The sequence below is a fragment of the Schistocerca cancellata genome, chromosome 9 (assembly GCF_023864275.1).
Source record: "Schistocerca cancellata isolate TAMUIC-IGC-003103 chromosome 9, iqSchCanc2.1, whole genome shotgun sequence".
In the NCBI taxonomy this organism is placed as follows: domain Eukaryota; kingdom Metazoa; phylum Arthropoda; class Insecta; order Orthoptera; family Acrididae; genus Schistocerca; species Schistocerca cancellata.
In genome coordinates, this window is record NC_064634.1 from 270,598,797 (window position 1) to 270,625,539 (window position 26,743).

Genomic DNA, 26,743 nt, shown 5'->3' on the forward strand with positions numbered 1-26,743 from the left:
CAGGGATTCCATGCGACGGAGGGTGGATGCATGTATCCTCGCTAACGGAGGACATTTTGAACATTTCCTGTAACAAAGTGTTTGATGTCACGCTGGTACGTTCTGTTGCTGTGTGTTTCCATTCCATGATTAATGTGATTTGAAGAGAAGTAATAAAATGAGCTCTAACATGGAAAGTAAGCGTTTCCGGACACATGTCCACATAACATATTTTCTTTCTTTGTGTGTGAGGAATGTTTCCTGAAAGTTTGGCCGTACCTTTTTGTAACACCCTGTATAGTTGGAGCAGCCGAGTCCTCATTTCTTTAGCTTTTTACCTTCTTAGGTCTGTCTCTCACTAAATGGAGGGACTGATAACACAGTAGTTTAGTTTCTTTAAACACATCATCATCATCATCTGAGAATATGCTACTGAAATGGAAGTGGGAGAACTTCAGGTTGACTCAGTGCGGTATCGTGAGGTCTAGTTCACTAGGAAACCGTTAACCCTTGGTTTATTTGCTTAAATGATCTAAGAATCGGTTTGAGCAGCCCTCTTGGTCTGTTTGAACGATCTTGTTGTTTACCTTTTAGTCTTCTAGCGAACTCAACAGGTGATCAAAATAAATCACAGAATCATTAAGACGAGGTATCTCATGTTTGCAAATTGGTGAACAGACCCTGGACAACAGAAAATTAGAGCATCCATAACAGGTTTTCGATGCAACAAAATATCTTAGCGAATGCAATTAATTTGGAAACACATTCTTGCGAAAGCGAACAAAGGATGCATTCTACCTGCAAAACACAATGTGCAACAGTTCCACTAAAGGGACTGCCTGCCCTACGCCCGTCTGCCGTCTTCTCGATTATTGCCGTACTTACCAGCTGGGACTGACAGAAGCAATCGAAAAAAAAAAAAATCAGATCGGAAATGGGATGGCAGTCTCTGAACAAAAGTTTTTCCTTTCGAAGAAACCTTACCAGAGTGTGTCTACTATGTTCCCCTTCGAATGTCTCCCATTGGATATCCCAATTATAAAGATAAATAACCGTTATCCCGAAATAATTAAGGTTTGTTTTTCCCATGCGCTGTATGGGAATGGAATGGCAGAGATAGTTAGGGAATGGTACCTTGTATTCTCTGGCACTAACTTTTACGTTAGCATTTGGCTTCTCCTGGTTAATATTGCTCCAAATGGTTGTTAAATGCGAACACGTCCAGGATTTTTGAATTAATAATAAAGGATGAAATCAAACGAGTACGACAGTAACCGCTGTAAGATATATTTTGAACATACATGACAATTAAGTCACTTTCTAATCTATTGATGCCGTAACACTCCTTCACTCTAGCATCTTCCCCATGAAAAAAAAATTGCTTGTTTGGATGTGTTTGAGAAAGTTAACAACAGTGGCTGCAGAAATGAACAAATGGATTCCAGTGTTAAAAGAACTTCTGTCAGCATTCTTACATTCTCCTCTTATGTCCAACGTTGAACGTAATGCAGTTACACACTAGTCATCCTGTGACGTTGCCTTCTCGTTTGTTCACAGAAACAAGGCATATCTGAAGATGTGTGGACGGTGTACAGTGGCGTTGGGGAGCACGGGCTGTCAAAGCTGGGCTACTATGCGGCCTACAATGGCGAGCCGCAGGTGAACTACTACTGGGGAGAGTGCAACGAGATCCGGGGCAGCGACGGCTCCCGCTTCCCGCCGGAGCTGGTCCGCCCAGGCGGCACCCTCTGGGTCTACCTGAGGGAGACTTGCCGCCGCACGCTGCTCGTCTACAACACCACTGTCAAGGTGAGTCCTCAGTCCCAATGGGGCTCACAACTAGCATCCGATTACACACCTATGGCGAGCATCGAGCTCAAAGCCTCTGCTGTTCTTGTTTGCCATTCATGCCGTAATTTTGTTTGCTAATTGTCTCTTTTCTCCGACTTATTCTTAAAGACATATTCTCCACTGGCAACCTAGGTCACTGTTATTACGTTGATATGGTCTTTTCCAACTTGGTCCCTTGATTTTATACCACATATCCTGGACGACTTATTTTTGACATCAACCTATGCTGGTACCGGACACCATGTTGTACCGGAATCGGAGAGAAGAGAAATTTGTGGAAAAATCTGACTAGCAGAAGGGATGGGTTGATAGGCCACTTTCTGAGACATCAAGGGAGTGTGTTTGCGTGTTTGCGTGTTTGCGTGTTTGCGTGTTTGCGTGTTTGCGTGTTTGCGTGTTTGCGTGTTTGCGTGTTTGCGTGTTTGCGTGTTTGCGTGTTTGCGTGTTTGCGTGTTTGCGTGTTTGCGTGTTTGCGTGTTTGCGTGTTTGCGTGTTTGCGTGTTTGCGTGTTTGCGTGTTTGCGTGTTTGCGTGTTTGCGTGTTTGCGTGTTTGCGTGTTTGCGTGTTTGCGTGTTTGCGTGTTTGCGTGTTTGCGTGTTTGCGTGTTTGCGTGTTTGCGTGTTTGCGTGTTTGCGTGTTTGCGTGTTTGCGTGTTTGCGTGTTTGCGTGTTTGCGTGTTTGCGTGTTTGCGTGTTTGCGTGTTTGCGTGTTTGCGTGTTTGCGTGTTTGCGTGTTTGCGTGTTTGCGTGTTTGCGTGTTTGCGTGTTTGCGTGTTTGCGTGTTTGCGTGTTTGCGTGTTTGCGTGTTTGCGTGTTTGCGTGTTTGCGTGTTTGCGTGTTTGCGTGTTTGCGTGTTTGCGTGTTTGCGTGTTTGCGTGTTTGCGTGTTTGCGTGTTTGCGTGTTTGCGTGTTTGCGTGTTTGCGTGTTTGCGTGTTTGCGTGTTTGCGTGTTTGCGTGTTTGCGTGTTTGCGTGTTTGCGTGTTTGCGTGTTTGCGTGTTTGCGTGTTTGCGTGTTTGCGTGTTTGCGTGTTTGCGTGTTTGCGTGTTTGCGTGTTTGCGTGTTTGCGTGTTTGCGTGTTTGCGTGTTTGCGTGTTTGCGTGTTTGCGTGTTTGCGTGTTTGCGTGTTTGCGTGTTTGCGTGTTTGCGTGTTTGCGTGTTTGCGTGTTTGCGTGTTTGCGTGTTTGCGTGTTTGCGTGTTTGCGTGTTTGCGTGTTTGCGTGTTTGCGTGTTTGCGTGTTTGCGTGTTTGCGTGTTTGCGTGTTTGCGTGTTTGCGTGTTTGCGTGTTTGCGTGTTTGCGTGTTTGCGTGTTTGCGTGTTTGCGTGTTTGCGTGTTTGCGTGTTTGCGTGTTTGCGTGTTTGCGTGTTTGCGTGTTTGCGTGTTTGCGTGTTTGCGTGTTTGCGTGTTTGCGTGTTTGCGTGTTTGCGTGTTTGCGTGTTTGCGTGTTTGCGTGTTTGCGTGTTTGCGTGTTTGCGTGTTTGCGTGTTTGCGTGTTTGCGTGTTTGCGTGTTTGCGTGTTTGCGTGTTTGCGTGTTTGCGTGTTTGCGTGTTTGCGTGTTTGCGTGTTTGCGTGTTTGCGTGTTTGCGTGTTTGCGTGTTTGCGTGTTTGCGTGTTTGCGTGTTTGCGTGTTTGCGTGTTTGCGTGTTTGCGTGTTTGCGTGTTTGCGTGTTTGCGTGTTTGCGTGTTTGCGTGTTTGCGTGTTTGCGTGTTTGCGTGTTTGCGTGTTTGCGTGTTTGCGTGTTTGCGTGTTTGCGTGTTTGCGTGTTTGCGTGTTTGCGTGTTTGCGTGTTTGCGTGTTTGCGTGTTTGCGTGTTTGCGTGTTTGCGTGTTTGCGTGTTTGCGTGTTTGCGTGTTTGCGTGTTTGCGTGTTTGCGTGTTTGCGTGTTTGCGTGTTTGCGTGTCAGAGAGATATATATATATATATATATATATATAGGGTGAGGTGAGGGGCGGTAAAAATCGTAGAGGAGAGAGACAGAGCTGAATACAGTAAGTTGCAATAGCTACTCGGAGATGAACGGGCTTGCACAGGAAAGAATAGCTAGAAGAGCTCCATCAAACCAGTCTTCTGACTGATGACTACCACAAGAATATATTCACACCTTCGGTCCTCACATGTGGGTTGGACCTATACATTTTCAAAATAGTTTTGCAGTATGTGCATGTCCAATACCTAATCTGGTAGCCAATTCACCAGTTTGTGGTAGTGCTAGTTGCCATGTTACCATCAGCGCGATAGTCCCCTGAACGTGTAGACGTCACACTACTGATGCTCTTCTCCTCCCCCTCCCCCTCCCCCCCCTCCCGCCCACCTGCATGCCAAGGGATAAATGCGTATCCGTTTGGGGGTCTGGGCAATGGCAATCATGTTGGGTGGACTCTTTGTTTTGGCTTAGTAGTGTCTGCTCGGAGTAGGCGGCATCATGGTGGATGTTTAATCATTTAATGACCAAATTTAATCAGCCAGTACGTGAGACTCTCGAGCAGTCTCATCTGACAGTCCGTAACGCAGTGCAGATCGTTGCAACCCTAGGAACTTCGCCTCCTTCGCCACGTCATGGGAGAGAACAACAACTAAGTAATTTGCAGACATTTACTCTCCTCAGTTTCTGGTTTGCACCCAAACAGATAGGTCATTTCTCTCTACTAATACAACGTTCTTTGTGGAGATATTTGTCGAACTCCCTTCATCCTTTCGTAAATTACGAAGTGGTTTAATTTTAACCGAGACAAGAAACCCATCTAGTGAGAGGTATTGCTCTCTAGTAAACAACTTTGTTGTGTTCATTTTACCATCACACCCCATAATGTAGAAGGATTAATTTTTCACCGGTACCTGTTGCTGAAAACGGACGAACTACAACATTAACACTTGTAGTGTAGAGGCGACACATCCAATTTGTACGTCGTGTTCGACGAGGTCCGCTAGACAGTAAGATTCGCGCAGTCGGATTCATATTCGCTTGTGAGGGTTATCTTCTTAGATAAAGGATCGAGATCGAGGTATACCGATGCGATTAGGAAGCCCCAGTTATGGTGCTTCAAATGCCAGCGCCTTGTGATTGTCTCCCCAGTGTACATTCGACCCGACTGGGCTCAGCCACTTAAAGAAATTCACCATGTGTGCTACCACCAGTCTGTATCAGTTCTGTGAAGAACCAAGCTCCCTGATCCCCGAAGTGTGCTGCATTAATACAGGAACACAAAATCCAGTCTCTGAAAAAACACAATTCGTTGGCGTCCAGTCTCAACGATACCGGCTGTGGCCAGGCCGTCGACAGTATCCTGGCGTATTTACTCGCTAGACGCTGACCACCGGTCCGGCGATTGGCTTTCACTTCCCGTTGTTGCTGCAGCAGTGTCTTCAGGAACTACTGACAGCACTGGGCTTAGGAAGCAATATTTTACTCAAATGTCTATCGGCACAGGGCTCTCTCTCAGGAACCATCTCACCAGAAATACACAGATCAGCATCCCGACACGATCCAGTGGCTAAAGGAGCCACGGACACTGGGTCTTAGGACTGCTCGCTCTATTTCCGTTTCTGCGCCCACAGCTGATAAGCACTCACAAGGTAAAAAAAAAAAGCCACACTGGTTTAGATGGTATTAATATGGAACTATGGAAATATGAAGGATAATTTCTACATTTAAGATTTCTTCACATAATTAATGTTGGAGAGAAACGAAGGTACCAAAAGACTGGCTGAGAGTCAAAGTAATAGGTCTTTAAAATGGGCGATAAAAATAAATGCAGCAGCTATATAGGTATAACCCTCCATGATTCAGCCTATAAATTATTTGCCAAAAGCCTGAAAGCAGGACTTAAAAATGTCATTGAAAATCAGGTTTTATAAAACAATCCGCTATTTAGTGTTTCTACAATGCAACAAGTTATAGAAAAGAGACTATATTTCAGTAGGGAAACCATCTTCCTCTTGTCGGGCGCTAATGACCTTAGCAGTTTTGCGCCCTAAAACCATAACAAAAAAAAAATCTTCTTCTTGTGGATTTTGAGAAAGCATTTCATACTGTGAATACAGAAAAAGTCTATACAGAAACACCGAATTTGTTATGGCGAAGGGAAGTCTATCAAAAAAGCTAATAAACACAAATAAAGACAACGTAACATTGCCTGCAGATGAAAAGAAAGTGGTGGCATTTCAGGGCAGTCAAGGAGAAAGATATAAAGTAGCCTTGAATAGCATAACATTGGAACAAGTGAAACATTTTCAATATCTAGGATGCCTCACCACTTACTAATGTAACCATCACTTCGACCAATAACTACATTAATTTGCTATCATATGTGGAACCATAGTAAAAAGGTTGCAGAATAATCCAGAAAAAGAGCACAGCTGAAGTTCCATAAAACAATAGCAGTACCAATCCTTATTTACGGAAGAAGCACGCACAAGACGAAGCCCCCAATGAAGTAATACAGGCTCAATAAATGAGATTTCTAAGAAGAGTGGAAAATGGAAAAAGACTTGAATATGAGGAAAGATATAGGAACACACAATCTAAACGAAAAAAATGGAAAAGAGGAGAAAACTGAAAGAACACTTACAGATTCACAGTAAATCCTTTGAATTATAAACGCACTGGAAGAAAAATGTAGGAAGACCGCACAAGGGGGATGCAGTACCGTAACAGGAGATGTGCTTCAAACGTGAAATAAAGCAGTACGAGGAGGAGGAGGATTCTCTGCCACCAAACGTTGTGAAAGGGAGAAAGATTAAATCTACGGGAGAAGGCTACTAAGTCGACCTTGGAGGCACCAGATCTCCCACGCTGTCAGATTCCGAACTGATGTTTGCTGATGTTAGTCTCTAACATGAGGACACATGATGCTGTTCAACGCACAAAATTATAAAATTTCCGCTAAGCCGAAATAAAAACAGCTTATTTTCTTAGATACATTTGTGACAATAGACGACGGTAAGACAACACTTCCAGATAACATGTAGAGTCTCAAAACTCTGAGGTGTCGTACCACAGGCTGGAGCTGAAGGCGGGTGTGCCTGTCATACGATGGGGTAACCTGAAAGCAGCGAAATTGTGTAGTGGCACCAGGTTACTCATCACTGAGCTGGGAAGGCATATCGTGCAGATCACCACCGTCATCTGCGGAGCCATAGGAGAAACAATGTTGATACCACAAATTCTTGTCATTTCAACAAACTTACCTTCCGAGTTAAAACGCTTGCAGTTGCCCTTGCAAGTGGCCTTCTCGATCACAGTGTCACGGTTAAACGTCAAAAGTGGCAGGTACTCATCTGGGTACACCACATTTCTCGTATGGACAACTCTCCTTTGGCTGCTCGCGTGTATCGAGAACCAGAAACCTGCATAAAAGCAGAGAGGAAGAAGCCTCAGAACGTTTACACAGATGCATTACAGCAAAATTCCTGGCTCTTCATACACGTCGATACGATTAAGATATTTTCCGTGCTAGGCATGTCGTAGTCGTGAAATTATTTACTCCCTCCCCTATCACGTTTCGTAATTCGTTAGTAGGTGGCGTAAAATGTTTTCCATTAAAAACGACTAGTTGTGGGCGATAGGTATTCTGTCAGCTTCTCTCATCGCCTCAAAATCTGGTGGTTTTTCTCCGATGTCGCTTGATTTGGACAAACCGACCAGTTGAAACCGATACCAGTATTTTAGTTCTCAATTAACGGTATTTTTCGGCATTTATTTGGTCTCGGTTATAACAGGTATTTTTTTACGTTCTACTATAAATCGAGCAAAAAATTGAAGTGTCAATTAGCCAAAGCAGCAGTGCTAGTTTTCCTATTAATTAAACTTTTTAACAAAGGAGTAATATTTATTTGTAAAATTAACATCGGTTTGAAATATTAAGATATTACAGAAAAAGAGAAACGCAACCTGTGCTATTTTAATAAAAAATGACGTCAGAAACGAGCAACAAACACATAGCGTAAGTATTGGTTCAGCATTGCCGTGTGACTGTCTCCTGGTACATGCGGAGGTACTGTGTGCAGGACCTGCCTCCCACGTGGTCTGTAAAGTAGTTTTTCGCTGTCTTCGCCGGACATGCGATGCATTGCATGACGGCACCAACCCTAATCTGGAAATGTTTTTACGAAGTGACGTAGCAATGAAAATTGCTCTAAATGGTTAAAAGATTGTATTCCATTTATATGAAAGAATAAAGAGGGGGAGAAAATTACGGCAACAGTAATAAATTAAAAATTTAACAATAATTCATTCATTGGCGATCTTTTACAAAAGCTCGGAATTTAACGCGGACATCAATGCGAGATGCATATAAGTTTCCACAACGAAACTTCGTCTCGAAACTTGTCATAAAAATCCAGAGAGATTCTGGTCCTCTGTAAAGTATGTTAGCGGCAAGAAACAATCAATGCCTTCTCTGCGCGATACCAGTGGAGATACTATCTAAGACAGTACGGCCAAAGTACAGTTACTAAACACAGCCCTCCGAAATGCCTTCACAAAAGTAAATACTGCAGAACTAAAATCGAGAACACCTGCGAACATGATTAACGTAGAAGTAAATATCCTCGGAGTAGTTAAGCAACTTAAATCACTTAATGAAACCAAGTCTTCTGGTTTAGACTGTATACCAATTATGTTCCTTTCGGAGTACGCTGCATTAGCTCCATATTTGACATATAAAACCGTTCGCTCGACGAAAAAACCGTACCCAACGATTGGAAAGTTGCACAGGCCACACCAATGTTCAAGAAAGGTAGTAAGAGTACGAGGTGTGGCTAGAAAAAAAAAAACAGGACTAGTACTGGTGAAACAATAAAACGAATGCAATAAGGCTGAAAGTCGCGTGGCCTGTCACGTGACTCTCGCTCCGCCTACTGCTTGAGTTTCATCTGCCTCCTGCACTCAGTCTGCCCGTAGCGTCTGTTTTAAGTAGTTGACGTTTTGTCTTTGCGTCGGAAAATGTTGAGTGTACAGAAAGAACAGCGTGTTAACATCCAATTTTGTTTCAAACTAGGAAAATCTGCAAGTGAAACGTTTGTAATGTTACAACAAGTGTACGGCGATGATTGTTTATCGCGAACACAAGTGTTTGAGTGATTTAAACGATTTAAAGATGGCCGCGAAGACACCAGTGATGACACTCGCACTGGCAGGCCATTGTCAGCAAAAACTGATGCAAACATTGAAAAAATCGGTAAACTTGTTCGACAAGATCGCCGTTTAACAATCAGAGCAGTGTCTGAGTTAACAGGAGTTGACAAGGAAAGTGTTAGGCAGATTCTTCATGAAAGTTTCAACATGAACAAAGTGTGTTCAAAAATGGTTCCAAAGTGTGTCACAATTGAACAGAAGGAACGCCGAAGAATGATTTGTTCTGACATCCTGGAAAACATTGAAAGTGATCCCACCTTCTTACAAAATGTTATTACTTGCGATGAATCGTGGTTTTTTACTTAAGATCCCGAAACTAAACGCCAATCGATGCATTGGAAAACTCCTGGTTCTCCACGACAAAAAAAAGCACGAATGTCAAAATCGAAATTCAAGGCAATGACGATTGTTTTTTTTTTTTGACATCAAAGGGATTGTGCACATTGATTGGGTACCAGAGGGACAAACAGTGAATCAGCATTACTACATTAGCGTCCTGGCTACCCTACGTGAGCGAGTATGGAGAAAACGGAACGATTTGTGGAGAAAAAAGTCATGGATCCTTCACCAAGACAATGCCCCAGCTCACAGTGCGTTGTCGGTGAAGACGTTTTTGGCAAAACACAACATTCCCATCTTAGATCATCCACCCTACTCACCTGATTTGGCCCCCTGTGACTTTTTTCTTTTCCCTAAAGTCAAGTCAGCTTTGAAAGGAACTAGATTTGAGACTGTTAAAGCAGTAAAAGAAAAAGCGACGGAAGTAATGAATGGACTTACCGAAAATGATCTGCAGCATTGCTATGAACACTGGAAAATTCGTATGGAGCGGTGTAGAGACCGAGGAGGAGAGTACATTGAAGGAGATAACATGAAATTGTAAATAATTGTAAATAAATGTTTTTTCCAGCATCAGTCCGGTTTTTTTCTAGCCGCACCTCGTAATCCACTAAATTACAGGCCCATATCGTTAACGTTGATATGCAGCAGGATTTTGGAATACACATTGCGTTCAAACATTACGAATTACCTCGAAGAAAACGGTCTATTGACACAGTCAACATGGGTTTAGAAAACATCGTTCCTGTGAAACACAACTAACACTTCATTCACATGAAGTGCTGAGAGCTATTGACAAGGGATTTCAGATAGACTCCGTATTTCTGGATTTCCGGAAGGCTTTTGACGCTTTACCACACAAGTGGCTCGTAGTGAAATTGCTTGCTTATGAAATATCGTCTCAGTTATGTAACTGTATTTGTGATCTCCTGTCAGAAAGGACACAGTTTGTAGTAATTGTCGGAAAGTCATCGAGTAAAACAGAAGTGATTTCTAGCGTTCCACAAGGTAGGGTTACAGACCCTTTGCTGTTCCTTATCTATATAAACGAATTGGGAGACAGTCTGAGCTGCCGTTTTAGGTTGTTTGCAAATGACTGTCATTTATCGACTAATAAAGTCGTCAGAAGATCAAAACAAATTTAAAAACGATTTAGGAAAGATCTGAATGGTGCGAAAATTTGCTGTTGGCTCTAAATAACGAAAAGTGTGTAGTCATCCACATGAATGCTAAAAGGAATTCGTTAAATTTCGGTTACACGATAAATCAGTCTAATCTAAAAGCCGTAAATTCAACTAAATGTCTAGCTATTACAATTACGAACAACTTAAATTAAAAGAAACACATTGAAAACGTTGTGGGGAAGGCTAACCAAAGACTGCGTTTTATTGGCGAGACACTTAGAAAAGTAACAGACCTACTAAGGAAACTGCCTGCACTACGCTTGTCCGTCCTCTTTTAGAATACTGCTGCGCGGTGTGGGATCCTTACCAGATAGGACTGACGGAGTCCATCGAAAACGTTTAAAGAGTGGCAGCGCGTTTTGTATTATCGCGAAATATGTGGGAGAGTGTCACTGAAATGATACAGAATTTGGGCTGGACATCATTCAGAAAAAAAAGCATTTCTCGTTGCGACGCAATCTTCTCACGAAATTCCAAACACCAACTTTCTCCTCCGAATGCGAAAATATTTTGTTGACGCCGACCTACATAGGGAGAAACGATCCCCACGACAAAATAAATGAAATCAGAGCTCGTACGGGAAGATGCAGGTGTTCAATCTTCCCGCGCGCTATACGAGATAGGAATAATAGAGAATTGTGAAGGTGGTTTGATGAACCCTCTGCCAGGCACTTAAACTTGATTTTCAGAGTATCTATGTAGATGCAGACGCAGATAGTATACAATAAAACCAAAAACTATCTGATCAGCTGCCTGTGTCTTCATATTACGCCCTTATCTCCTTGTAATGCTTGAAATCGGACCAATTAACACGAAAAACAGTGTCCTTCAACGTCAGTTTTCACCTCTGAGCACTGAATATTAGCAGTTCAAATAGTGATATGATCCCGGGTTACAACATGAATTTTGAGCAGCTTTTCAAAAAATTACAATCAGTAGTAGAGTAGTGGGGATTTCTTGCAGTATTCAACCACTTACCACTCTTAGAGAAAAGTAACTATGGGCAGACTTCAGTTCCGTTTTATTTGCCTATGTAATTCAATATTTTCCATGTAATTCAATATTTTGATTCTATGTATTCTGAAGCTGAGTGAGTCAAAATTTTTCGATCGTTAGACTATTTCCATTGTAGGAAATAGGAATAAAAATCAAAAATCGGTTATTTTAGAAACATGTTATTTTAAGCGGTTGTGACAGTCAGGTTAAAGTGGCGTGAAAAAAAGCAGATCCAACCGGATGCCGGTTAATTCAGAGGCAAACGCCTTCCCTATTCGTGGATAGTGAGCTTCAGAATTAACAGCCCTCTCTAAATAAACGTTTAACCCCGGGTAACAACGAAGGACGCAAATGCTACTTTCACAATTCGACCAAATTTCTGGCTGAAGTTACTACCACGAGACGAACTGTTTGTGCACCGAGTAACGGAAAATATCGCCGTTTTTTGACAGTCGCCAACCAACCTTAACTGTACACGAAATGTATTCGCAACTGTGAATATGGGCAACTAGCAGCTGTATAATGGAATGACGACAGTGAAAGAAATGGTTGAAATGGCAACAAGCACTATCGGACTTAGCATCTGAGGTCATCAGTCTCTTAGACTTAGAACTACCTAAACCTAACAAACGTAAGGGCATCACACACATCCATGCCCGAGGCAGGATTCGAACCTGCGACCGTAGCAGCAGCGCGGTTCCGGACTGAAGCGCCTAGAACCGCTCGGCAACAGCGGCCATAGACAATGAAAATTTGTGCCGGAATTAGACTCGAACCCGGTTCTCCGGCTTACCCGAACGGTGGCCTTACTATTTGGCTATCGGAGCACGCTTCATAGCCAGATCCAGACTTCTATATGCCGTGAACCAAGTCTACAACCTGTCCTCGTACTTCCATTGTGTGTGTCCCCGCTCAGGGAAGACGTTTACCTCAAAATCCTTCGCCCAGTGTCGGCGGATAAATATGATATTGCAGTGACTGCGTTATTCCGAATTACACCGCAATGTTCCTTCGGGCGTGCATTCGTGTCCGAACGAAGGTTCCATCGTAATTAGGAATAAAACAGACACGGCAGTATCGTGTCGTAAACATTAACTGTGGATGCTGCCTCCGGTCGCATTAACATGCAAAAAGTAGAGGAAACAAATCAACCTCAACACTAGGTGTCACCTGATCGTGGAAAAAAAGCAAATGACAAGATTTCATATGTCTGACACTAGATATTGTGCGCACTTGACGGAATATTTACAGCGCTGCAAGTATTTACCGTATTTTAACCTCACTTGACGATTTTTTCGATCAGTTACAGGGAATCGTGGTCAAATGCACAGCCTCAAAAATAAAAATAAAAAATTATTTCAGGTTTGTTGGTACCATCCAGCAAAAGTATATTATAGTCCTAGCAGGTCGGACAATTGACTGTAAACACGTAATCTGCTGCATCAGAAAACGTGTATCATACTAACTGTTGCACACACAGTGCAAAATAATGAAACCCCCCTTCCGCCCCTGTAAAAATACAGAGTCGAACAAAATCATGTGATACCTCTTAATATTGTCAGATCACCTTTGACCCAGCGAAGTGTAGCAGCTCGACACGGCTTAGATTGAATAATTCGTTGGAAGTCGCTTGCAGAAAACTGAGCCATGCTGCCTCTATAGCTGCCCATAATTGCGAATGCGTTGCCGGTGCAAGATTTTATTTACGAACGGACGTCTCGATTATGTCCCAAAAATGTCAGACTGGATCCAGGTCGGGCGATCTGGGTGACCAAATCATTGGCCAAATCATTCTCAACAATGTTCTTCAAAGCAATCGCGAACACATGCGTCTCGGTGACATGACGCATCTCCATCCATAAAAATTCCATCGTTGTTTGGGGAAAATGAAGTCCACAATTGGGTGCAAATGGTCTGTTACCAGACATAACCATTTCGAATGATCGGTTCAGTTGGACCACAGGACACAGTCCATTCCATGTGAACGCAGCCCACACCTTATGGAGTTACTACCAGCTAGCACAGTGCCTTGTTGTCAACTTGTGCCCATTGGGGTCAACACCACACTGGAACCTTACGTTCAGTTCTTACCAACTGAAACAGGGACTCATCCGACCAGGCCACGGCTTTCCAGTTGTCTAGGGTCCAACCCATATAATCATGAGCCCAGGAGAGGCGCTACAGGCGATGTGTTGTTGGGAAAGGCACTAGCGTCGGTCGTGTGCTGTCATAGCCCCTTAACACCAAATTTTATTAGCTCTATCCTACTGGATACGTTCGTCGTACATCCCACATTGACTTTCGCGGCTATTTTAGTGTTGCTTGTCTATGAACACTGACAACTCTACGCAAACGCTTTGTTCTCTGGCGTTAAGTGAAGGTCATTGACCACTGCGTTGTCCGTGGTGAAAGGTAATGCCTGAAATTTGGTATTCTCGGCGCTCTCTTGAACTGTGGAGCTCGGAATATTGATTTCCTCATCGATTCACGAAATGGAATGTCGGATGCTTTTAGCTCCAATACCATTCTGCAGTTAAAGTCTGTTCATTGCGTCGTTTGGCCGTAATCACGTCTGAAATCTTTTCACATGACTCGCATGAGTACAAATGACAGCTCTACCGATTCCTTGCTATCTTACACCTTTTGTACGCGATACTACCGCCATACGTATATGAGCATATCGCTGTCCTATGATTGTATCGCTGCATATTGTCCAAGGAAGTAATTTTTTTCTGTTAATGTTCCAAAAATCACTTAACACGATGATCTTTCGAAGCATTGGACAAATGGAATTTTATGGCATACGTTGCAAACGATTGTGACCTTTGATACTTACAGAAATATGGTAGTTACAAAGTCAACGAACTACTACTGTTTCGATCAGTAGCAGTTCATGGTGGTCTGCTCCATTACGTTCGATGTACAATATACCATCATGAAGTTACGTAGTACTGCATTCACTTACCAGAGCATATTTGCTATTCCAGTTAATGTAATATGCAATTCAACAACAAAAATCTGAAGTTACGTGCAGTGACGTCTGTTCCCCACTAAAATGGCGTTTTCATGGCACGTTCTGAACCAATGAATGAATCTCGTTTTCATCTCATTGTTCAGGCATAGCCCACTACATGTGATCGGCGGGATGTTGTTTTTCTCCATGCGCTGGGGCTATTTTCCTGCGCTCCTTAATACTCTTGCAGCCTGTAACCTTGCTTCGAGCGCTAACTTGTCATTAGCTAACTGCTGCTTTCACAATTCTGATAACTTCCTGTAATCATTTATTTTTTATTTTGTTTATCCAGTGCAAAAATTTACAGCTAATGAAATAGTGCTTTTCATTCAACAAGTCATTTAAGTCATCGCAGCCTCAGGCGCCTAATCATTTGTGAAATTCAGCATTGAAAATTACTGTCCTTGGTCTTGATTACACAGTTTCGTAATTTTTTTTTATAAAGCCTTCGCGAAGATGCGCTACTCATGAACTGCCGAATGCAAATGTATACCTGTGAAAGCCTGATGGTCGTTAATGCGAAACAACAAAACTAAAACTAAATTTCTTGCGTCATACTCCATTGTACGATGTGGACAGTACTTGACCAACACAAAACCGGAGTACTAATTGCCCTCTCCCAAGCAATCGGAGGTCTTTGTACCTATTCATCTGTTAAGTTGCAAAACGACGATTATGCAACCTTGACTAGGCTCTAAGAGATGTGTATGAAGCACACTTTCGTAATTCATAATCTGCCGCTCAGTACATCCGTCATCGTTACGCAAAGTTGTGACAATAATAAAAACATATTACGTAACAGCGTGATCTAGCATCATGAGTCTTTCACAAGCTGCGCACTAAATTTTGGGTGCAAAATTTACTTGCATGTTGTTATCGTCAGGTACTGAAGCTCCGGTATAGTTCTCTGCAATAACATTACAAATTTGGAAATTTATGGTAAGATCCTATGCGACCAAACTGTTGAGGTCCTCAACCGCGTGGCGACCCCGCATGACTAACATTAAAAACACAGGAACTAACGTTGTAACGTTGGGGGCACGTTTCCTTTTTTAGAACCAAAACGTTAGATGGTCACGTAATTGCTTCTATACTCGGAAGCAGCCATATCCTCATAACTTCGTTCAACAATTATTGTCAACCGTTTGGTTCAGGAACAAGGAAACAGCCCTTCGTGTATGAAATCGTAGTCTTCATGGAAGAATTTCAGTAAAATGACTGTATCCCATGAGTAAGATCGTGCAGTGGATTAATCGTGAGCACAGCGAATGTGAATATTCTTTAACAGCGGAATAATTCCCTTGTTCACGCACAAAAAGTCGAATACTTTCCTCTTTAAAAAACTGATAGAAAAGTGGGAAGCGTCAAGACGTTGCCACTTTTTACGAAGGTGCCAGTAGAAGGCGCACTGGATCTTTTGGCCCGGAAGTTCCCACCTGGAATCGTTACGGTGTCCCGTCATGTTCTAAGGACAACGTAGTTACTGCATAGCGACGAATACTGTGAAATGACACAACAGTGGCATCACCACCGTATCTGGTAGTCGTGGATTGCTTCATGAAGAACTTTCAGGAGCAGGCTCTGAACTTCGTGACGTGGCGTCCGTCTTGTTTCCCTAATGTACTTTGACGGCAGCTTCCTAATGTGGCCGAACGGTGAAAATGTGCTGGAAAGACTCGTGGATCTCATGAACGGTGTTCATCCGAACATTAAATTTACTATGGCGATGTAGAAGGATGGCAAGCCACTGTTCTCGGATGTTTTAGTGGAGCAGAGAGCAGGAGGCCAACTTCATTATTTAGTATACTGAAAATCAATGCACACTGTTCGATACTTGACTGGGGATAGGGTTTACCATCATGTACAAAAGAACGTGGTCCTGAACACGTTAGTACACATAGCATAGATTACATGCCGCACGGGATTAGCCGAGAGGTCTCAGGCGCTGCAGTCATGGACTGTGCGGCTGGTCGCGGCGCAGGTTAGTCCTCCTTCGGGCGTGTGTGTGTGTGTGTGTGTGTGTGTGTGTGTGTGTGTGTGTGTGTGTGTGTGTGTGTTGGTCCTTAGGATAATTTAGGTTAAGTAGTGTGTAAGCTTAGGGACTGATGACCTTCGCAGTTGAGTCCCATAAGATTTCACACACATTTGAACATTTTGAAAGATTACATAAAACAAATAGAAGGAAAAGCAGATGACAGACTGAGATTCGTAAGAAGAATCTCAAGGAGATTTAAGTAAACAGAGTAAGGAAGTGGCTTACAAGTCGCTTGTTCAACCAATTCATGTGTACTGTTCACCAGTCTGGAATCCTTACCACATAGGGCTGATAGAAGAGATAGAGAAGATCAAACGAAGAGCGGAGCGGTTCGTCACGGGATCGTTTAGTCGGCGCTAGAGCGTTACAGAGATGTTCAACAAATTCCAGTGGCCGACGTTAGAAGAAAGGCGTTGTGCTTCACGAAGAGGATTACTTTTGGAATTTCGAGACAGCACTTTACAGGTGGAGTCGAACGACATGATATTACGTCACACACAAACATTTCGTGAAATAACGACGACGGAAATAAACACACACCGTTAGGCAGTTTGAGGAGTACGATGCAGCTGTCGAGTTCTGACTGCGACCACCTAGTGTAAATTTGAGACAAGTCTTCAGAGAGAACGGTTATAGCAAGGGAGACATTGCAAACTCTTTCAGGTGCCACCGACGAAGGACGTTTTGAGAATTGGCAAAAGTTGCCAAGCCGGCTGCTTTCCTGCCATACGGGGCAACGAGTAGCACGTTACCGCACTTGCTGCAGACACATCAGACCAATGTTCCGGACGTCCCAAGAAACGAGATACGCTTCGGTCTGTTAGACTACATAGGTCTTCGTCTGCCCGGTCTGTATGGTATCCCTTGGGAATGCGACAGCATCCTTATACGTCAAACAATTCGTAAAGTTGCGGAGGGTTGTACCTAACACAAGAGGCATATTAAACAAAGGCAGCTGACAAGTAGACAACAGCTGATCATTTCCTGGAAAACGGACACAAAATACAGCTTGAAAAGACCAGTCTTGGCTCACAGGTAAACTTACTGGGATAACGTTATTAAGGAGGCGGCTGAGATTAACAGCAACAATATTAACAGAGACCATGGGTACACAGTAGGGCGTGGGGGCGGGTTCTGGATATCGAAAGAAAGCAACGGCGGATGTGTTTAGCGCTTGTAGGTATGCGGGAACGGCACTTCCAAACGTGACGCCGACCCCATCGCGTCATTCGACATCATTCGGTCCCACGGCGGGGCGGAACTTCAAATGGCTCTGAGCACAATGGGACTTAACTTCTGAGGTCATCAGTCCCCTAGAACTTAGAACTACTTAAACCTAACCAACCTAAGGACATCACACACATCCATGCCCGAGGCAGGATTCGAACCTGCGACCGTAGCGGTCGCGCGGTTCCAGACTGTAGCGCCTAGAACCGCACGGCCGGCAGGCCGGAACTGCTGCGGGTGTTAAGACTGTTAGAAAATGTCATGTAGGCATATTCGATGTCATCACCAAGTTCACACGTGAACAGAGGAAGAAGCATTATATGCGAGTAACATCTTTGAAAGGCTATTTTGGAAATAACAAAAGGATTTTAACGACAACCCATATAAAAGGTTCTTACAGAGAGAACGTAAAAAAAACTGGCTACTTGCTGATACTATACTGACTGAACAGAAAAACTGTTCAACACGTAGTTCATCTCAGTTAAATACTGGGTAGAAAGTCATACATTCAGTCTTCGTTTATTAAGAACTAGTTGTTCCGGCCATGCGTTACTATGAATCGGTTCGGCTAAATGGGAAAGAAAGAAAGAAACAAAGAAACAAAGAAAGCAGAAAGCACATAGTACATGTTGCTGACATGTACAATATGAAAATTCGATATAGCATCTCCCTCGGCCGTCTGCTACTCCTTCGCCCCCTCTGTACATCGCATCGCCCTTTCCTCTGTTCATCTTCTCCTCCCTCCTCCCTCCTCCCCCTCCGTCTCCTCCTGTCCCGTCCCCCCCCCCCTCCGCCCCGTCTATACCCTCCTGCTCCCTTTCTGTCAATCTGCTTTCCGATTTCTATCTCCATTTCCACCTACAGCTTTCTTGATCTCCATTTCCCTTCCTCTCTGACCTTAATCCTTCACATTGTTCCTGCATATTCAAATACTTCATTAGTATTCTAATAACAAGCGGAAAAGCAATAAATAACTTTCCTGTTTGCTAATTACGATATATTGAAGACCCAAAGAAACTGGTACAGCTCCTAATATCGTGCAGGGCCCCCGCGAGCATGCAGAAATTCCACAACATGTGGCATGGACTCGACTAATGTCTTAAGTAGTGCTGGATAAAATTGACACGATGAATCCTGCAGGGCTGTCCATAAATCGGTAAGAGTATGACGGGATGGAGATCTCTTCTGAACAGCACGTTGCAAGGCATCCCAGATATGCTTAATAATGTGCATGTCTGAGGAGTTCGGTGGCCAACGGAAGCGTTTAAACTCAGAAGAGCGTTCCAGGTGCCAATCTGTAGTAACGTGTGGGGTATCGCATTGTCCTGCTGGAATTGCCGAAGTCCATCGAAGTGCACAATGGACATGAATGAATGAATGAATGAATGCAGGTAATAAGACAGGATGTTTAAGTACGTGTTACCTGTCAAAGTGGTATCTAGACGCATCAGGTATCTCACATCACTCCAATTACACACACCCCTTACCAGTATATAGCCTCTACCAACTTGAACAGTACCCTGCTTGACATGCAGGGTCCATGGGCTCACGAGGTTGTCTCCATACCCGTGCACGTCCATCCCCTCGATGCAATTAGAAACGACACACATTCGACCAGGCAACATCTTTCCAATCATCAACAGTCCCATGTTGGTGTCGACGGGCCCAGGCAAGTCGTAAACCTTTATTTCATGCAGTCATCAAGGTACTCGCGTGGGCTTTCGGCTCCGAAAGCCCATATCAATGATGTTTCGTTGAATGGTTCGCACGCTGACACCTGTTGATGGCCCAGCACTGAAATCTGCAGCAATTTGCGGAAGGGTTGCGCTTCTGTCACGTCGAATGATTTTCTTCAGACTTCATTGGTCCCGTTCTTGTAAGTTTTGTCGGAGATTTGATGTTTTTATTGGGCTCCTGATATTCGCGGTACACACGTGAAACGGGCGTACGGGAAAATCCCCGCTTAATCGCTACCTCGGAAATGATGTGCCCCATCGCTCGTTCGCAGACTATAGCACGACGTCCAAACTCACTAAATTCTTGATAACCTGCCCTTATAGCAGCAGTAACCGTAACAACTGCACCTGACGCTTGCTGTCTTACATAGGCGTTGCCGACGGCAGCGCAGTACTCTGCCTGTTTACATCTCTCTGTATTTGAATACGCATGCCCATGCCAGTTCCTTTGGCGCTTCAGTGTATATGCACAGTCTAAGTGAGAGCGTGGGTGGCTTTAGTCATAGATGGTAAAAGGTACAGCCTTTGTTCTTACATAACCCAACAGAGGGTTTGTCCTTCATACAATCTCCACGCAGCATTAGTTTACTTAGAGTCCTTGACTGAGATACACAAGAAGCGACATTGAGTACAGCTTACACGTCGCGTTTGTCAAAGAGGATTATTGCCGCCGGCCAAATGTTGGTTCATTGACAAAAATGAAGATGAATACTGCATGAGGACAATGATCCGAAGCACTGCAGCAGGCTTTGTAGTGGTTGAAAAAATGAGAAAGTTGTGATGGTACTGAATGGGCCCTCACAGTCGCCTCGTGCTAATCCTAAATGTATCGTCTTAGTTTAGAATGAAGTTGCAGGGAGAAAAGACGTTTACTTTCAGACAGCTGTCAACGCATTTTCGACGCATTCGGAGGTCTCTTCCATGTTAATAGGAATGGTTTCAAGTACACATTTGAGATGCCAAGCAAGTATCAAGGCTGCGGGTGACGGAACATGTTCTGAATTGTAATTTTATTTTGTTCATATATAATTTATGTATATGTTCTAGTTTGTTCTCAAATACGTTTTTCTACTGATTAACACGACAACGGTCTTATTTCAGATTATATATTGTATATACCAAAAGTATGTACCCTCTGTACGTCCGAATGTTCATTGGCATAATGTGTAGAAATGTTGATCTCTAAGACGAGGGACATCAGCTGGTCAAGTAATTGCCAATATCAAAGAGCAGCCGTGTAACTGAGACGTTATTTTGACTACGAGTTTCGTCATTCAACTATGTCATTTTCAGGCTGCACATGCATCTCTCAAAATAAACGATTGTCATACAGTGCCGTATATTACTGGATGTCGGGAATTCGAACCGTTTGGCAAGTGCTTCATTCTAAAACATGATAGTAAGTCTCACAAAATATTTTTTCTATGTAATTAAAGCATAAAAATCATTAAATATCGGGATCTGGTCACGTGATCGAAAACTTTTACTGGCTGATGCTCTGGTGGTGTCACAGACTAGGAGTAAGACGAAGCTATTCGTGTGTTTTAAGAGTGTTAGCCGAAGTTACGGGGCTTTTACGTACTTTTTCTGCGAACAGTTTAGCTACTCAGTGATGGAAAACGCAATTACAAGTTTCAAGCAACAATAGGAAGGAATTTTGTCAATGCTGATAGTGGAAGCATTGCGAAACGTCATGCGATTATGCTCCATCGATTCAGAGCGGCAATACGTGCAACTACGAACATTGTATTCCCTGCTCCCCGCAACATCATTAGACTAGCCCAAAACTAAGGAATTGTAGAGCCTTTTGCAAATGGATCCGTATGTTATAACTAGATTGTCGAGTGTCTGTCATGAGCTACGACCCAAATCGCAACAAAATTATTCTTAGTGAGTCTTACCGCTGATCTCCCGTGTAGAAGACACTCAGCAGATCCACCGTATACAGCAGGCGTTCAGTGGAGCAACGGACTCCGCTTCCAACTGTAGACAAAGAGGTCTAAAGGTTCGAATCATTAAGGGTCATATACAGTTTTAAAAGTTTTAAATAAAATGTGAAAATAACGCTAGAAAGGACTGATTGTAGCAGTTGCTACGAATGGGGGATGAATTATATATAGCTTAACGTTATAGGCTGAGGAATGGACGACAGAGGATAAATGCATTTACTTCGCGAGCAAACAATTCACTATTCTGGAAAGCATTGGTAGTAGTGAAGCTATCACCATATTCCCACAGTACAACGAGGTGTAGGACAGCGAGGTTATGAATGGAGATACAAAGCGTGTACAACATGCAGATGACACAAAGAAGAGGGTTGTGATGTTTGTGAGTGTAAAATAACTTCAGCGTCTGAGGCAGACTTCCTTCAGCGTTATGTAAAATGATGACTCTGCAAAGCTTTAAACAACAAGAACCCTATCTGGACAGTAAGAAGATAAAAAAATTCTCTAATAAAGCAAAAAGGGCGTAGTCACATAACTAGAAAACAACTTTTTGAACGTGACGTGTGTGAACAGCGATAACAAATGTAGGCGCATTTCAACATCAAGAAAAACTCAAGAATATTCAGTTTCCGATTCGTGTGATGAAGGTTTGTAATTGTGATTCGGTTTCCATGTGATAGAACTATTGAGACGTTTTACAAATCATTTAAAATATTCTTTCGGGTTACATTCAAACGAACGACCTAAGGACATCTTACAAAATTAGACGGTCTACCACTGTAACAGTTGAGATACCGAATAATTGGGGTGTACGTGAGCAGAAAAACAATTTTCTCTAAGAGTTAAATTTCGTTGAATGGCGCTTTTCTTTGTTGTAACAGTGGGAGAGTGTATCTCGGAGGTAATTTAATGTTAACTGCGGAGTGTAACACATTTTAATTAAGTTACTGAACTTGTGCGTCGACGTGGTGACAATTTGCCGGGACAGTGCAACCACATTTCACGCATCTTCTCAGACTCTGGAACACTCAAAAACAGCTTCTCAGGAGTTTCTATAGATGTATTTTTACAGTGTGGTACTGCACACCATTTGTAACCCATTTTCCGAACATAAATTCCAAAACAAGACAACACTGTGGACTAGCGTTATGACAGTAGGGGCAGCGAGCTAGCCAGTGACGTCACAGGCATCACACGACTCGGATGGAGCGTTTCAGCGGACTTTGAGGTTATTTGAATTTGATATCCGTTTTTATAAAAGTATGCGGAAATCCAAGAGGAAAAAGACCATATTAGGAACATAAAGTGACTAATTAATCATCTAAGAAAATTTCCAGAAAACAGTGAAATACCCTGTTCAGTTAGAAGACCACTGAGGGTATACCCTCTTATTCGCAGACGGCCAGGTGGAGGTTGCGACGGATGAAGAAGATATTTCCTATATATTACGAAAATTAATAAAAGAATATAGCAGATGGTGACAAGTTGAAAATGAAGGAGACAGAATACTAAAATGCAAAACATAATCGGTATATCTTGAAATATTAGACAATGTAGCCATTGATAATCGCGAAAGTTATACATTCCTAGGAAGTGCAGTTAACTAAGATGGAAAATATGAAGATGGCTTGAGAAACAATTTGAGCTCAGAAAGGAGAGTATTACAAAAATCGAACTCCCTTCTGCGTTTCGCAAAACTGGAATTAAAGAAGCTGTCGAAGCGGACTTTACAAGTCGAGCTTCATGGATCTTCAATTTGGAACATACACCAAATGAGGATGTCCGGGAAATAACACACAAAAAGATACTATAATGGATGAAATGGAACACGGACAACTTTTATGCTTGGACACTTAATGAGAATGGCACAACAAAGGACACAAAAAAATGTTTGTATTCAAACAGAAAGCTCAGAGGGGAGATAGACTTCAGTGGATCCAAATGATAGAAGTATGACCAATAGGAATTTGACCATTCAAGACAGACAATATAGATTGTTATGGAGGTTGGGATGGGTCAGGAGCCGTAGGAAAACCGCGCAAATATTCAAGGTACCCAAAAAAAGTTCTGTAGATTATGCGGGAAGGCAAAAGGATTGATTTTCATGAAGGAAGCACATCCCGAAGCGCACGGCTTGGGTGCTAGAGGGCGTCAGTGTCTGAGATGTCTGTGCATTCCACATTACGTCTATAAACCCAACATGGGTAGCACAGAGCGCTGTCTACATTACGAACAGACTTCGAACTACGTACCGTCTGTAATGATCTAGTTGTCGACAGGTCGTTGAACACTACTCTCCTCCTCTTCCTCCTCGAACTACGTACCTCCTACGTTGATGTACAACCTACATCAACGATGCTGAACCTCGGGTACACGAGCCAAAACGTGCCGTTGTCTTCGAAGTATTTCAGTCACCCTCCACAAACGTTACAGGTGTGCCATACACCATACTTTCCATACTGCCTCACAGAAAATAGTCGAGAGATGTCAGATTTGGCGACCGTGCTGGCCATATAACCTGGTCCACCCTACCAGTACATCGACTGGGATATGTGACGTTGAGGCGATTCCGTACATAAACATCAATGTGTGCTGGAGCTCCGTCGTGCTGCAGCTATATGCCCAACCCAACACTTGGTGGCGGTGCATCTAATACGACAGGCAAAACATCTCTAATAAATGTGAGGTAGATCAGTCCTGTTAGTCTATTTGGCAGCAGATATGGCACAATGATGTGGTCACCAATTATCCAGGCCCAAATGTTAATACCGATCCGGTGTCGATTTTGAGTCGCATGCGCACGCGGATTTTCGTCCGGTCAAACATGCGTGTTGTGTAAGTTTAATATGCCGATTCTAGTAAACGTGCATTTATCAGTGAATAGTACAAAGCTCGGGAATCGTTGCTGGAGTATGCGTAGTTGTAAATACCACTGCGCAAACTGAACCCGTCGTTTCTAATCCTCATCCTGTAATTCCTGAAATTTCTGCAGATGCAGCCAGTGTTACTGGACAACGCGCAACATGTCACTTGCGTGCAGCCCCTGGGTTACTTACCGAGTGCTGGTGGCTAGGTCCTCCTCGAACATTGTCACTAAGTCCTACACCAACTGTAACGTTAGAGCCGAGCATGGACGACCTGCGACACGTTTCGGCACCAGTCAGAGCAGAAACAGTACACCGGGGATAGCATTCGCATACACTACGCACAAAGCGCTACTACTTTCCTGCACAACAGGAACACCTACCAAGAAAATACCTACGTGTAACTTTCAAGCTTCTCTTTGGCGTGTTTCCATAGCCGCAAACGTGGAATGACGTGGGGTACGTCAACTTGGAAAACGATCCACATGCAATTTTGAAGCAGTCCTACCGTTGCAATTGGCGATGCCGTGGGAAAGCACCATATTGGTTATTTCCGCAGATGTGTACTGGTAAATATCTCACTGCTGTCAACAACGTTACTTCACTAGTAGACCACACAAGGTCCGCAGTAGGATGCGCACAACGCTTGGGTGGAGGAATGTAGCGCATTCGCAGAAATGTTATTAGGCTCAGGTCGTCCATACGCAGAACATACATGGCTCTAGTGTTGCATACATTCCATATTCGTTTTCACACTTAAACGCTGTGCACCGCCCAAGCCATATTATTATATATTGGCTCCTCCTTGAAAGCCGGCCAGTTTGCTTTCCCACACAACATACTAATAGTTCTCGGTGCCTCCTTTTTTCTTTTTTTTACACCCTGCATATACACTACTGGCGATTAAAATTGCGACACCAACAAGAAATGCAGATGATAAACGGGTATTCATTGGACAAATATATTATACTAGAACTGACATGTGATCACATTTTCACGCAATTTGGTTGCATATATCCTGACAAATCAGTACCCAGAATAACCACCTCTGGCCGTAATAACGGCCTTGATATGCCTGGGCATTGAGTAAAACAGAGCTTGGATGGCGTGTACAGGTACAGCTGCCCAAGCAGCTTCAACACGATACCACAGTTCATCAAGAGTAGTGACTGGCGTATTGTGACGAGCCAGTTGCTCTGCCACCATTGACCAGACGTTTTCAGTTGGTGAGGGATCTGGAGAATGTGCTGACCAGGGCAGCAGTCGGTCATTTCCTGTATCCAGAAAGGCTCGTACAGCACCTGCCACATGCGGTCGTCCATTATCCTGCTGAAATGTAGGGTTTCGCAGCGATACAATGAAGGGTAGATCCACGGGTCGTGTTGTTGTTGTTGTGGTCTTCAGTCCTGAGACTGGTTTGATGCAGCTCTCCATGCTACTCTATCCTGTGCAAGCTTCATCTCCCAGTATCTACTGCAACCTACATCCTTCTGAATCTGCTTAGTGTATTCATCTCTTGGTCTCCCTCTACGATTTTTACCCTCCACACTGCCCTCCAATGCTAAATTTGTGATCCCTTGATGCCTCAAAACATGTCCTACCAACCGATCCCTTCTTCTAGTCAAGTTGTGCCACAAACTTCTCTTCTCCCCAATCCTATTCAATACCTCCTCATTAGTTACGTGATCTACCCACCTTATCTTCAGCATTCTTCTGTAGCACCACATTTCGAAAGCTTCTATTCTCTTCTTGTCCAAACTAGTTATCGTCCATGTTTCACTTCCATACATGGCTACACTCCATGCAAATACTTTCAGAAACGACTTCCTGACACTTAAATCTATACTCGATGTTAACAAATTCCTCTTCTTGAGAAACGCTTTCCTTGCCATTGCCAGTCTACAGTTTATATCCTCTCTACTTCGACCATCATCGGTTATTTTACTCCCTAAATAGCAAAACTCATTTACTACTTTAAGTGTGTCATTTCCTAATCTAATTCCCTCAGCATCACCCGACTTAATTTGACTACATTCCATTATCCTCGTTTTGCTTTTGTTGATGTTCGGGTCGTAACACATCTGAAATGAAACGTCCACTGTTCAATTGCCGTCAGTGCGAACAAGAGGTGACAGAGACGTGTAACCAATGGCACCCCATACCATCACTCCGGGTGATGAGCAAGTATGGCCATGACGAATACACGCTTCCAATGTGCGTTCACCGCGATGTCGACAAACACGGATACGACCACCATGATGATGCTGTAAACAGAACCTGGATTCATCCGAAAAAATGACGTTTTGCCATTCCTGCACCCAGGTTCGTCGTTGAGTACTCCATCGCAGGCGCTCCTGTCTGTGATGCAGCGTCAAGGGTAACCGCTGCCATGGTCTCCGAGCTGATAGTCCATGCTACTGCAAACGTCGTCGAACT

The 26,743-nt window shown here is 43.4% G+C and overlaps 1 protein-coding gene across 1 annotated transcript in view; it reads left to right on the forward strand.

Annotated features, from left to right (window-relative positions):
• The window catches only part of LOC126100976 (lysosome membrane protein 2-like), a 348,747-nt gene that overhangs the window by 281,262 nt on the left and 40,742 nt on the right, over nt 1-26,743 (forward strand). The window contains exon 7 of the mRNA XM_049911640.1: nt 1,537-1,788. Within this exon, the coding sequence (XP_049767597.1) occupies nt 1,537-1,788 (252 nt within the window). The remainder of the gene's footprint in view (nt 1-1,536; nt 1,789-26,743) is intronic.